We start from the raw sequence: 14671 nt of genomic DNA, 5'->3' as shown, positions 1-14671 counted from the left end.
CCCAGACAGACTTCTTGCCACTATTGCTACCTGCCTTTGATTCTTGTGGAGCAATCGAAATGATACAAGTATCACAATCGTCCTGCAAAGGTTTTCTTCTCCCATTAAGGAGGGCTATATTAGCTGCTAATGATTCCTGTGAGTCCTACCAAGGTCCCTGGGGATCTGTTGTGGCCTTTGATGACTACCTTAAAGATGAACTGATAAGTTTTGAGAACTCTTTGGAGTTTGATGGCTCATTTATATCTATGGAACTCCCTACAAGCACCGACTACCCCTTCAAAAATTCTTCTAACACCTTGCTGTGCCTGGTGGGAGGATCTTGCCAAGCTTCCAACCCTCTAATGGCAAAGATTATGGCTTTATTGGAGGGCCTTAACACTGATGCGTCATTACAACTTTCCAACATTTGGATCAAATCAGATTTTTGTAAGTTGTAAATTTTATCAAAGGATTATCCCCTATCCCTTAGTGTTTTAGAGCTATTTTTTTATGATATTTTACACTTGCTTGACAAACTCAGGATAGTTTTTGGCAGATCTGGTTCTTCCCAATTTTTCTATTCTGTGGATGATCCCAAGCCCTTCAATTTTGTGCTTAATCCATAGTGAAATATAATTCTTTTTTTTCAAACAAAAAAACTATATTTACAGCAGAGAGGGTCTGAAAAAACTAGAATCGCATATATCTTAATATGTTTGTGGCTGAACTTGTAAGTGCTTGCATAGTATCAGTACTGATGGTATGAGTTTATGTGATTGTGTTGAGCTTGCAGCTGCAGTTGGAGCTACTTTAGTAATTTGAATCACTTAGGAAGCCGGTGTTCTTGATGATTCAATGTAATAGCTCAAGGTTTTGTGGTCTCTGTGATGAGATTAATGTATATATTGAGTTTTTGGTTAGCAATTTAGCAGTTTTATGCACTTCTTTTTGTTTCTGATTTGGTAAAAAAAACATACTCCTAATGTAATCCTTGAGATGTGGAGTTGAGTCATGCAGGACATCTACACGACGAGATCTGTTCAATTGTCATGTCATCATTGAATCAAAATATAATATTATTTATACTGGTCCGTATTTGGATCATCCTTGGTCTTTCCATCCAAAGAGTCATCACAATTGGCATACCTCTTTACCATCATATATAGCACAATATATGTAGACACAACAATCTTATACTTTCTGGATTAACAACCATCCTATTAAACAGGTTTCCCAAATCCACCATAGCCCATGCTCAATCAGTCCCCCAACACTTATATCACCATCATGTCCTTGAGCCATTTACACTCATGTGGAATGAGACAAGTGCATGCTGGTTTCGGGTTTGACTAGTGAAGGGGAGGCCTTGAGATGTGAAGCACTTGCAATCAAAGAGGGGCTTGAGCTGGCTACAAAGGAAGGGATTCCACGCTTGATCCAAGATAATCGATGCAGTTAATGAGTTCCACTCACAGATGCATGCGTCCTTAATCTCAAGAACAACTTCCAAGCTGAAGCTAATAGGGCTGCCGATTGAGAAGTTGTTCTCGCAAAGAATACTAGTTTTAATGTTTTGTGGCAAAGTAGTTTGCCAGCAAGTCCTTTGGATATCTAAAACAAGATCCTGCTTTTGTAAGGTGAAAATGGACCTTGGGATGAAAGATCTCCGACGAGGTTCAGCCCTCGTCGGAGATTAATGAATGTGCTAGTAACTGGTGAAGCTTTGACCATGCCAACATTCAAAAAGACACGGGTGAGAAGGTTCAGCCCTCCTTCCTCGTCCTTTTTGGTTTCTGCCATCAGGCTGACGGATGACAAGAATCTTCTCAGTCGGGAGATAAATGGATGAAATGTGTCTTAACTCACACCGGTGCCGATAAGTAATAAGAGGAGTGCATGAGGTAAAAATAACAATTCATGAAACACACGTCTGGTGATGGAATTAAGACTGCTTCAAACAACACAACTATACTGTCACCACCATCTCTCCACCTACAGCAACTCCTGCTGAATGGAGGTGTTTGGGCCACTTAGGAACACCACCCCGTGATGCCAACAGGAGACCAAGGAAAAGGACAACCACGCCTACTTCATCTCTTCATAGGAGAGAGAGAGAGAGAGAGAGTACAGATGAAGTAAGCCTGCTTAATCTCATCACTTCCATGATATTAGTCACATTTTCCTATCCTTCTTTGAAGCCAAAACCCATGTGGACTTCCTTGGCCCGGTGTGAATTCATCTCCATGTATCTACTTCAAAGTTCCATGCCAAAAATATATAGATAAATATGAAAAGAATGCTAAAAAAAAAAAAAAAACTTCTTTTTGAACATTCCTCTCTTTTGTTGCCTTCCACCAACCACAGCAAAACCCACCGTATAATAACAAGCGCCGGGATGCTGAGAGGTCCCATCAGACACATGTAGCTCTTGATCGCCAAGCCTTCATTTCCTTTGGCATAGAAATCCTTCTCTCCTTCTTTCTCTCTCTCTCTCTCTCTCTCTCCTCCACCCTCCCACTTGTGCTGGAAATAATATCTTGGCAAGCGGCATAGAGTGGTTTTATGATTGTGGTATATTTCTGAGCATTTCGCTGATTTGGAGGAAGTCTTGTCATTAATGGGTAATTGCTGGTTCAGGGGGAGTCCATCCAGCTACAGAGTATCTTCCAACGCAAAGTCAGGTCAGTTTCTTGAATTTCTTTAAAATTTCAAGTTGGAAATCTTGTAAGCAGTACCACTTACAAGATTTTTAATCTAAGGTCATCTCTCATGTTTAATAATTTTGGTGGTGATATGGGTTTTCTTGTTAGAGAGATCTAGATCATGACATCATAGATTGCAAAGGGTTTTATGTCGCAAGGGATAACATGCATATATTTGGTTTTTGATTTTGAACTTTCAAATTCTCTTTAGGTGGGGAATTCACTGAAGGCAGGTCCCAAATAATTTCTTTTTGTTTTGGTTTTTGATCTTTTAGTTCTTGATACTTGGTCAACTTTAACTGCCCCTTGGAAGAACTAGCACTTGTGAATGCTTTTATTCCAAGCTTAAAACTTTATTAGTTTTCATTTTTTTTATTAGAATGTCAAAAGGTCGAGAATCCTTTGGTGAAAGAAGAGGAAAAGGAAGGCAGCAAGTTACCATCAAACCCAGAGGAAGTCGAGGATTTGCGAGGGACTACTGCAACAAACCTACTTATAGCATTCACTTTTGATGAACTTAAGGCTATCACAGGAAATTTCAGGCAGGACTATGTTCTAGGTGGAGGCGGCTTTGGTAGTGTTTTCAAGGGATTTGTCACTCAAGATCTAAAGGAGGGGCTTCAACCTCTTCAAGTAGCTGTGAAAGTCCATGATGGTGATAACAGTTTCCAGGGTCACAGGGAATGGCTGGTATCCTATTTTATCAGCATAACTTTTTAAAGAAAAAAAACTCATATATATATATATATATATATATATATATATATATATATATATATATATATATATATATATATATATTCTTGGTTATCATCACTATTAGTCAGTTCTGATAGACAATTGTTGTTTGTAGACTGAGGTTATTTTTCTTGGGCAACTTTCTCACCCGAACTTGGTAAAATTGGTTGGTTACTGCTGCGAAGATGAGCATCGAGTTCTGATATATGAGTTTATGGCTCGGGGAAGTGTGGAATCCAATCTCTTTTCAAGTAAATACCCATTTTTCTGTTAATACTTTTTGTTTTATTGTACATCATGTGGATACTTGCAACATGAAATTTACCTAATTTTCTAGGTCATCATTAAAGAATATCCATCCGTTTCTTTCATAGCAAACTCCAAATTGTTTCAATAGGTTGAGTTACTTTAGCCAATGCTATTTGCTTTTGCCCTTTGCGCCATTTTGTGCTTACTTTAAATTGGTCAATTTCAATTTTTTTTTTTTCTTGTCGTGTCATTTAATTGTTTCTTCAGTTTGGTATTTGAACGAGCCCTCAACCTTCTATAGGAGTCCTTTTTCTACTTGCAGGTCATCCAAAACCAACTTTTATCATGTAAGTTTTTCCTTGAGAAATTCCATCAAGGTGAACATATACGGGTGGAATAGAAGCATCCAAATAATCTGAAAAGATGCTCATGCTCAACTGCCAGATGAGTGCCATCAAAATTTTGTTTGGTTCTTATCAACTAAAGTGTGCAGTTTGTCTTCTGTGATGGGTAGTAGTAATTTGGTTACATTTACCTCTCAGGTCTCCCTAATCTTAAATAAATTATTCTTCTTTGCCTGTACCTTGGCCCATATTGATGCCCACTTTTCAGTGAGATGGGGTTCTCTAGGAGTTTGACAAGGATCCTTAAACATTAGAATAGTTGCCTGTGACAATCAAAAGGATGCTCCCCTCTTTGATGAATCTTGGAGAGTGTAACATTCTGATCTCCTCTGTGTTGAATCTCTGAGAGTGTGACAAGCTGATGCTAACAGAAATGATAAACGAGAAGGAAAAGGTTATTACAAATATAAATGCTGATGTTGAAACAGTTTTTCTGCTCTATTATTTTTTGAAGAAGTTAGATGTGTTAAGGCTGTGCTGTATATTATGGATAAACTCTCATGAAATCAAACATTTGGGTAGGAGGAAGTTGTGTTTATATAGTACTGTCATCATATCAAGATGATATTTTGTCTTATCTATGTGTTTCCTTTCATATTGAGATGGATATGTGGAGTTACTAGGGAAAACAGAAAAAGAAATACTTTTATTCGTGAACAACTAGGTATCGCTCGATAGAGGATAATATGAGATAAAATCATTTAAGATAGTATAGGTATATGCCTAGAAGCCTCCGAATGTAACAGTTAAAAGAAGTGAAATGATTACTATTAGTGACACGATAAGAGGTAGAAGAAGATCTAAAAAAACTTTTATAGAAACAATAAATAAACATTTAAGTATTCTCAACTTAACTAAATATATGACTTTTTACGGACCTTGATAGTGGCAAAAAAGCATATAGCCGACCCCAAATAGTTGAGACTTATGACTTTATTGTTGTTGTTGTATCTATGTGTTTCCTTTCAATTGTATAACTTTGTGTGAGGAATTATTTAGGAAGTGAAGTTAAAATAAGTATCTCTTGTGTGTATAGATTTAACAAAATACATGGTTGATCATACTTTCATCATAAAATTCGATATAATATTTTGTACATTTCTCTGTTTACTTACAAGTATTATCTGTTGCTGACTCTTCAATTCTAATTTTAAGTAAACAATGTTTACGTCACAGATTAGCTGATTGAAAATATTTTTTCATATAGGAGTCTTGCTTCCCCTTCCTTGGTCTATCAGAATGAAAATTGCATTTGGCGCCGCTAAAGGGCTTGCTTTTCTTCATGAAGCTGAAAAGCCAGTCATATTTCGTGATTTTAAAACATCCAACATTTTGCTAGACCAGGTTGGTACCTTAGATTGTGTCTGCATTATGTTGTCTCAGCAGTATACCAGAATGCCACGTTTAGTAGGATATTCATCATGTAAAATCTATTGAACAATTTGTTAAACAATTCCTAATCGTATTTATGCCTAAATGATTGTCCGATGAAAGAGTTGTTCTTTCTAAGATTATTAAAGTAGTTTGTGATTGTTTACCAGAAATAATAAAGTAATTAGTCAGCATGTTCATCCATCATTTATTTCATTGTTTCCTGTACTATCATACTGCAGTAGCATTTATAATGTTTTTGTGTCTGTCAATTATATATTCCTTGTGAATATGCACTTTATTCGTATTAACAAGTGCAAAGAGGCTTACTCATCTTAGATGGAGAGCAATCCTAACAAATAGAAGGCTAATATTACTGCTTTTTCCCTCATGAAGCATTTGCATTGTTATGTTACTTATGTAGACAATTGTAGAAGCGCCACCATCAATACAGCCACTCTGTTACCTTAACATTCATCTTGTTCATGGCTTCTACCATATGTCAAGCTTTACCATCGACAATTGCTTCTCTTTTTAATTCACAGGACTACAATGCAAAACTTTCTGACTTTGGGCTTGCAAAAGATGGACCAGTTGGTGATAAGTCTCATGTCTCTACTCGGATAATGGGAACTTATGGATATGCCGCACCAGAGTATATTATGACAGGTAGTATGAAGGAAGAACCTCAGTGAATTTGTAAAGACGTTCTGGTTGTGAATAATGCTTTAGATGTGAATATGATGTTTCAATAAATTACCAAATATGCATGTTAAAAGTTCTACTTATTTTTGTGTTGGGCTGTGTGATACACTTCTATTATATGTTCGCAATGAAGTGCACTCTTCTAGATATGTTTGCTGTTATATGCAGGATGTTGGACATGAAACCTTCTTTTTCTCCATGTTCTGCTAGATATGCTTTTGGAGATTATAATAGTATGTGCTTTATATACAATAGATCCTAGCTAAATTTCAAGTTGTTATCATGATGAATCTCATTCATCTTTGAGAAATGTGATACCTAGTTGTGGAACATCATGAAAAACAGAAGACAGATAATAGGATTATAGGGCAGATTTAGACCACTGTTTTTGAATCATTAAAGCCTGGAAACAGCAAAGAAGCAAAACAAGATAACCAAAACAATGATACACCTGAATAAATCAGGCAGATGCTCTTGTTTCTTTAGGCCATCGTATTTGCTATTTGAAGGGAGTTCAATATTTCACTTGGAGTTCGATAGTTTCCCTTCTAATAATGCAATTCAGAATGCCATTGGATGAATCACAAATGAGAATTGAATCACTTCAGAGATAAGGTTGAGTATGATTTCAAAAAAGAATTCGCCTACAGTATATGTTACTAAAATATGATAAATGATAAGTTGTTTTAAAAAATAGGATAAATAATTCGGTTGAAGCAGCTACTGTGATTAGCATGTCCCAAAAAACCTATTGAATACGATAAATAATTCAGTTGAATAGTGATTTGATACAGAAAATGTTGAATCTGGGCCACAAAGAGTGATTTAATTGGAACTGATATCAAAATAAGTGCAGGCCATATGCTGTACGTGATACCCAATAAATGTTTTGGTTAGTTCTTTCCCTCTTGATCCATTGATCTTGATGTAGTTTGTTATTTTCTGCATTGTAGTTATATATAATTGTGAAACTTTTCTTATAGTTTTGGTTAACCTGATAAATTTCTTGCTTGTAACAGGACATCTGACTGCAATGAGCGATGTTTACAGCTTTGGAGTCGTCCTCCTCGAGTTCCTCACTGGAAGGAAATCACTTGACAAGTCACGTCCAGTCCGAGAACAGACGCTTGCTGACTGGGCTGCCCCACTGCTCAGTCAAAAGAAGAAAGTTCTTAGCATTATAGACCCCAGATTGGGAGGAGACTATCCAGAGAAAGCTGTCCAGAAGACGGCGATGCTGGCTTACCATTGTCTCGACCGGAATCCAAAGGCAAGGCCACTTATGAGAGATATCGTCGAATCCTTAGAACCTCTTCAGGAAGCTGTCGAGGTCCCAATTTCCAGTATCAGTTAAACTCAGCTTGTGATTAATTTGAGAAAAAAAGTTTTCAATTCTTTCTTTAGAGATATGGATTTTGCTAAATAGCACAGCTCAGTGCATAAGGTTCCTGTCAAGGAGAGGCCTGGTGAGGGTTGATGTAAACTACTATGCTGTACATAGACCATTGAACTATAAGTCTGTGAGTTGAAATCACTTGTTGAACCAAAGATTAGATTGGTGTTGGGTAATAGCAGAATCCGAGAATTCTCTTGCTGGTTTCTTTTGCCGGAATGTGACACAGGGAATGAAAGAAGTATTTACGTTGGAGATCAATGATTGATCATAAGTACAGAATCAAGTCAACATTAGTACTAGTTGTGCAACAGTAGTTTCTGTTTTCATTAGGAAACCAGAAGTACAAAAGTCATGGTCATGATGTGAAGCATCCATTACCTATGTCCTGCAGACAAAGCATGCATTTGAACCCAATTATGTATGCCTCTTTTCTCTACTCATAAGAGTGTATGAACCACATTGGAAGTGCTTTTTATTGTATTAGTGGATAATATAATGTTGGTTTCTCTACAACACTTTATACTTTGTTGATGTTAATTTAGATCAGTTAGGTAGATTCCCACAGATATATTTAACTTAAGTTTGTATTAGTGGATCATATAATGTTCATATTGAAGTAATGTAAGTTCAAAGCTTTGAAGAAAAGTTGGTCATGTTGATGATCTTCAGCATGTAATGCTATCTAATTTCACTAAAATTATTGATAGATTATTTAAGCAAGCTATGAATGGAGTGATGGAGTTAAGTAGGATATGAGGACTCAAAAAGCCTTTTCTACAAGATCAATGGTTGTTTATTGATCTTTTGCTTCCTCCCCTGATGCTTTAAAACTTCGCTATGAATTTTGTCCAATAATGTTAAGCAAAGGGGTAATTTTATTTGCTGATGCAATCTGCAAAAAGTTCACCAAGCCTTATATATTGCCTCACACTTTCAAGTAAACAAAATTATTATTCCAAACCAATATTCTAGTAGCCTCTCTCTCTTACCCTTTCTAGAGAGACAATCTTTCGTGAGAATCGGAGAAAACCGTCACCTCATTCTCCATCCTCCACTTTTTATAGATGGTACGGTGGTTTAGATTTTGTGTGATCGACTTAATTGTCATATTACTAAAGATATTTTATGATAATATCATAGTAGTTTTAGACTAAGAATGATAAGTACTTTAGTGATTTCAAGCACATCGAGATAAAATACTTAGTGGTTCGAGAAAGAGTCCAGAAACAATAAGTGTCAAATTGACAACCTGAGCACTGATGATTGTTGATCCATTGACAAAAGCTTTATAGTGTAAAATATTTAAAGAATATGTTCTTAATTAAAGTTATTTCTTTCTGCTATCCTATTTACATTTATGTTTATATATATTATAATTGAATGTAATAACAGGATTATCTTAACAAGATAAATTATGGGAGTTATTATGGAATATATTAGGAAAGACTAATAATGTTGCGGTACAGGGAGTATGACATTTATGATATACAACCGCTATGACTGATAGTTAGACTTAATATAGTATTATTATGTTTATTGGACTTATTGGCTTTTTAAAATTCATAGCCATGTATAAAATGTTTTTCAAAATTTTTTGGAATGCAATTAAGTAAAATTATTTTTAAATAAATTTTATTTTATTTATTTTGATTTTGAATATCTTTTTATATCTTATCGATTAATGGGCCAAGTGGGAGAATGTTAGGTTTTGTGGCCCTTTATAATTAGATAAAAAATATATAATATAACTAATTAGATTTTGATGACATATATTGGCCAATAGAAAAGAAGCCCACTTAAAATATGATTCCTTAGGAAATGCCCTTGATGAGAGGAACTCTCCTAATTACTTATCCTAGACCCTTTGCTCTCGCCTATAAATAGACAGGACCTCTAGGAACCAGAAGAATAAGAAGAGTTATATATAACTAATTAGATTTTGATGACATATATTGGCCAATAGAAAAGAAGCCCACTTAAAATATGATTCCTTAGGAAATGCACTTGATGGGAGGATCTCTCCTAATTACTTATCCTAGACCCTTTGCTCTCACCTATAAATAGATAGGACCTCTAGGGACCGAAAGAATAAGAAGAGAGGTTACGTATCTCATAGAGGATTCAATTGAGGGATTATAGTCTCTCTTTCAACTATTCTCCCTAACCATCAATCTAAATGGTCTTATGAAATGATAGGAAGAGAGGAGAAGGATCTTGGATCTAAAGACGGTGACTTTGCAGATTATACAAAGATCTCTTTTCAAATGGTATTAAAAAGTACGCATCATAAAACCAGATCTACTTATATTTGATTTCAATCCTAACATAAAAGAATATTTCTATATTTAATATAGCATATTACATATTTGTTTCCACGTTTAATATAGCATATTACAGATTTTATGTTAACAATTCATATTAGAGTCTATGTTCTTGAGATCAAATATATTATATATATTATTTTTGTTTATGATACATGAATGATCCCTATTCTCCAATGATTGTGAAGCGGCAATGGTCGTCGTCGACCTTGCTGTGTACAACCAACAAGCCTATAGGCGACAGAGATCGCACTAGACAGCATGCCCGCCACAAAGCAATAGGCGACAGCCATACGTGGGCAGCACTGCACCCATGCGATGGCCGCATGCAGGCAGCACTACGCCCATACGATGACCACACACAGGCAGCACCACGCCTATGCGGCGACCGCACGCGAGCAGACCACATCAAGGCGGCGGCGGCGTATAAGTAGGTCACGCCCAAGCAGCGACCACGCGTGGGTAGGTAGCTCCCAAGCGGAAGCCGTGCGTGGGCACAGGCGACACCCAAACGGCGGCCACGCACGGGCAGGAGCCACGCCAAGGCGGTGGCCACGCGCCTAAGTAGCGATAGCACCACGGCAACGGCGGCGCAGGTAGCTTAGGTTTTGGCATATTTATAGTTTTGCCCTCAAGGTTGGGTTTTGTCAAATTACAGTTCTACCATTTACAAATATCATAATTCCAATTTATGTCTTGTCAACATATTTACAGGTTTACCCTTATGAAATTAAGAATTCTAATTTATATTCTCAATTATAAAATTAATAAAGATGATTTATTATAATTATGATTGAATTTAATTGTGATTATATTTTGATTATTTGATTAGATTTAATTTGATTAAAAAAATATAAATTACGTTTTACTTTTATAGTTTTCTCATATGAATTATTGATTATATATTTTACTTATCAAAAAAAATTATTGATTATATTTTTACATGTGATAAATAAAATATAATTATTATTCTTGAATATTTATTTGGTTATTCACATGTATAAATTTAAAATTATGAAATAATGTTTACATGTGGTAAATAAAATCTAATTCAATCGAGTGTTTATTTATGAAACAGCTTTTGATATTTGACACACACTCGAAATCACTCAGAAAGCATGAACAGAGTTAAAGTGTCTAAAGTTAATCTTTTGATGCATAATTTTAATATATTTTGAATAAAGCCAAGTGAAACCATTATTGACATATACACCCATTTTATGGATGTCGTCAATGGCTAAAAAGCTCTTGGCAAATGTTTTTCGAATCTTGAACTTGTTAATAAAGTTTTACGATCTCTTTCTAAAAATTGGGATCCTAAAGTAACAATCATTCAAAAGGCCAAGGATTTAAATAATTTTCCTCTCGAAGAACTTATTGAGGCTTTGATGACCTACGAAATGACTTATATAGCATATAACAAACTTGATTACAATCTTCCAAAGAACAGAAAGGATTTTGTACTTAGAACAAAAGAAGACCACTCGAGCGAAAGCTCAAGTGATGATGACATAGAACTTCTCATAAGTAAATTTATAAAATTTATAAAATATGAAATTAAGAATAAAAATGAACACAAAAAGAAAAAGTTACCAAAGAAGAAGGAAACAATCAAGGACAAATCGAGCACATCCGAAGACAAGAAGCAAACCAATAAAGATAAAGTGACGAACTACACCTTAATGATTTTCGACGACGAGATAACCAAAACCCCTTTACTTTATTTTGAAATTACTTGATGCATTTTTATGAGTTATTTTTTTAATTAGTTAGTAAATAAAAATAAAAAAATTATCAAGCTTTTCTTTCTAAGTGACTTTGAAAAAATTAAAATTAAAGCATGACAATTGCATGGCGAGTTAGATTCGCTTAATTGAAAAAGTCAATTTGTATGATTTGAATTTATAAATCATTTTACTTTATGTCAAAAATGATTTTTAAAATGATTTTGATTAAAATGCTCTATGATTAATGAAATCTTGCTTGATGATTTAATGATTTAATTATGCATGATGATTTGAAGTAATGATAATTTGAAATCAAGCTTAATGAGGTTATATTTTGAAATTATGTATGTTGATCTTTGTGATATATTGCTTATTGATTTTGTCATGATGAACTTTGCTTTTAAACGATGATGCATATTTTTATTTGGCATAAAAGATAAAAATATGTTTGTATGAAATCAAATCATTAAATTGAAACAACTAAAAAGAGAAAAATATTTTTCTTGAAAATTTTTTTCTCTATCTTATCGATTTTTCACTAAGAGATTGATAAAGTTATTTATGCCATTTTGAATCTTATGAAAGTAATTTTGATGATTTGAATTTGAATGAGTTTTATCCAAATTATGATATTGATTTCTTGGAATTGCTTGAGATTTTTTTTTGAATCAAGATCTCATCTTTGTACTCCTACGATTTCTTCTTGGTATTTTATTTAAAGAGGAGATTTAGTATATGAATCATATCTTTTTGTATTCACATGATCTTATCTTTCATGATATGATTTTTTTTATAATTCATTGAATTCATGAAGTATACCTCATCACATTTGATTTAAATTTATCTTTGTTAGATGTGAAAATTGATGTAAAGGAAAAAAGAATTATAAAATTATATTCTTCCCTTCTTTTTGACAAATACAAAGGGGAAGTTCAAATTTGCTAGCTTGCATAATTCAAGAAGCAAATCACGCTAGCTTGCACATCACAAAGAGAGGCAAAACTTACTAGCTTGCTCATCTCAAAAGATATAAAAATTTTGTTAACCTTCATATATGAAAAACTTGCTAGTTTGCTTATTCTAAACTTGCTATTTATTATCTCACTTTTTTTTTCAAAAACTTGCCTGTTTGAACATTGTAAAGAAAAGCAAACATACTAACTTGTATATCTAGCAAAATTTATAAACTTACAAAACTCAAAATTGTTGCTAGCTTGTATGTTGTCAAATGATATAAAATTTCACTAGCTTACACTTTGTAAAAGAAGCAAAAATTAGAAGCAAAAAATTGCTAGCTTGCACTTCTCAAAAGAGAAGAAAGAACTCACTAGCTTGTATGTTCTAAAGTCATGAAAAATTTGCTAAATTACTAAGCTTTCATATATCTAAAACTTGATAGATATACTTCTCCTTTTTGTTTATGACAAAGAGGGAGAAGGTATGATGATGATTATGCATGGTATGATATATTTATGAATGATGATTTTATATTTTAAAAATATACATGATGATTTGGTATTATGCATGCAATACTTCAACTTATGATAATGATGCATACGATGATGAAATATTCATTATGAAATATTGCTTTAACTTGAATTCAACTTGAATTTAAGATTCTATCAATATGACATGTTGATAGGGGGAGTTAAAGTTAACTCCGTCATCAATTAGTTGTCATCATCAAAAGAGAGAAATTATTGAATCTTGGATTTTGATGATGAAACCAATTGATAGTGTTTATGATTTGATCTATGTTTTGAGTGACACAAGAAGCTTTGATCAAGGAAAGATAATTAAAAGTAGTAAGAATCATGTTAGGCCGGAGTGGAACATGTTAGAAGATTTGACATCGAGCCGGAGGATTGGTCGACGTATCGGTAAAAGGCTTCAGGCCATGGGTTCGGGCATCGGGCCAAGAAGAACAAAAATTACACCAAGGATATCGGACTTGCGGAGGTCAACTGGCCGATTGGGTAATAGGCCGCAAGAGAGGACGATGCGCTGAAGATTCGGACGAAGTGTCGATGAACCAATGACATGCTTGACAACATTTGATTAGCTTTATAATAATTATTTAGATCGAAGTAGGTTTTAAGTGTGCAGGATTAACTACGATAGCGATCAAGGCATAAAGGAAAATGAAGTCCCAGAGTCAAGAATGAGATTTCATTGGGAGTTCGAGAGTTCATTGGAAGTCCGGACGTTCATCGAAAGTTTTATCGAAATTGACGAAGAAGTCTAAGAGCTTACCAAAGAAGCTTGTCGGAACTCACCAAGAAGATCACTGTGAAGTCCAGGAGCTTACTGGGAGTCCGCTGGAACATTACTGAGAGATCATTGAAAGTTCGCCAGAAGCTTGTCGGAAGAAACCTAGACTAATCGGACTTGATTTGCTTAGTGTATGCCTTAAAATTCATAGTTAGCACATAATTGGGTTAGAATTGGGCTAACTCAATTAGGGCCAATTGGGCGTAAGTTTGGGCTATGTTGGGCCAAGTGAAAGGCCCAAACAGTGACCCAATAGATGAAACCATTGGTGAGACAGTCTCTAAGACTATGTCAGGCGATGGTATCGCCCAGACATAGTCTCCGAGAGATTGTCAAGCGATGGTACCACCCAATATATGTAGTGGTATCGCTAGTACCCCGAAAACTAGGGATGAGACAGTTCTAAGTTTGAATCCACTTGTGTCCTATAAATACTCATCTCTGTTAGGAAAAGAGTTGGCACTAAGAGGGGGGGGGAGGCGGGGGGCGGGGGTTGAAGTAGTGCAGCGGTAAAAATTACGTCAGTTCAAAACTTTGTTATGATTAAATCTGTTTTCAAATAAAACCATTTCATAAAGGTATTAACTTTGAAAGCATATGGAAGAGAGTAGTGGATGTAAAGCAAGTAAAGTGGTTTGTAGTAAAGTAAATTGCACAAGAGAAACACAAACTAGATTTTTATAGTGGTTCGGTTGTCGTGACCTATATCCACTTTGCCGATTCCTCTTCTATTGAGGCCACCGGCATCTACTATCGGTCTTCTTTCAATGGGCAAAGACCAACTATCCTTTTACACCCCTCTTCT

At 35.0% G+C, this 14671-nt stretch overlaps 1 protein-coding gene across 1 annotated transcript; it reads left to right on the top strand.

The window, feature by feature from the left end:
* Nucleotides 1-2339: 2339 nt before the first annotated feature.
* Nucleotides 2340-7745, top strand: LOC135628520 (probable serine/threonine-protein kinase PBL16). The gene is made up of 6 exons (XM_065135233.1): nucleotides 2340-2663; nucleotides 3064-3374; nucleotides 3538-3673; nucleotides 5283-5419; nucleotides 5992-6115; nucleotides 7171-7745. Exons 1-6 carry the CDS (start codon nucleotides 2600-2602, stop codon nucleotides 7503-7505), a joined length of 1107 nt encoding a protein of 368 aa, XP_064991305.1. The 5' UTR covers nucleotides 2340-2599; the 3' UTR covers nucleotides 7506-7745.
* Nucleotides 7746-14671: the final 6926 nt, after the last annotated feature.

This window comes from Musa acuminata, chromosome BXJ3-1, assembly GCF_036884655.1.
Source record: "Musa acuminata AAA Group cultivar baxijiao chromosome BXJ3-1, Cavendish_Baxijiao_AAA, whole genome shotgun sequence".
Classification (NCBI taxonomy): Eukaryota; Viridiplantae; Streptophyta; class Magnoliopsida; order Zingiberales; family Musaceae; genus Musa; species Musa acuminata.
The sequence above is the reverse complement of the archived record's forward strand: the minus strand, read 5'-3'. Positions and strand labels throughout refer to the sequence as shown.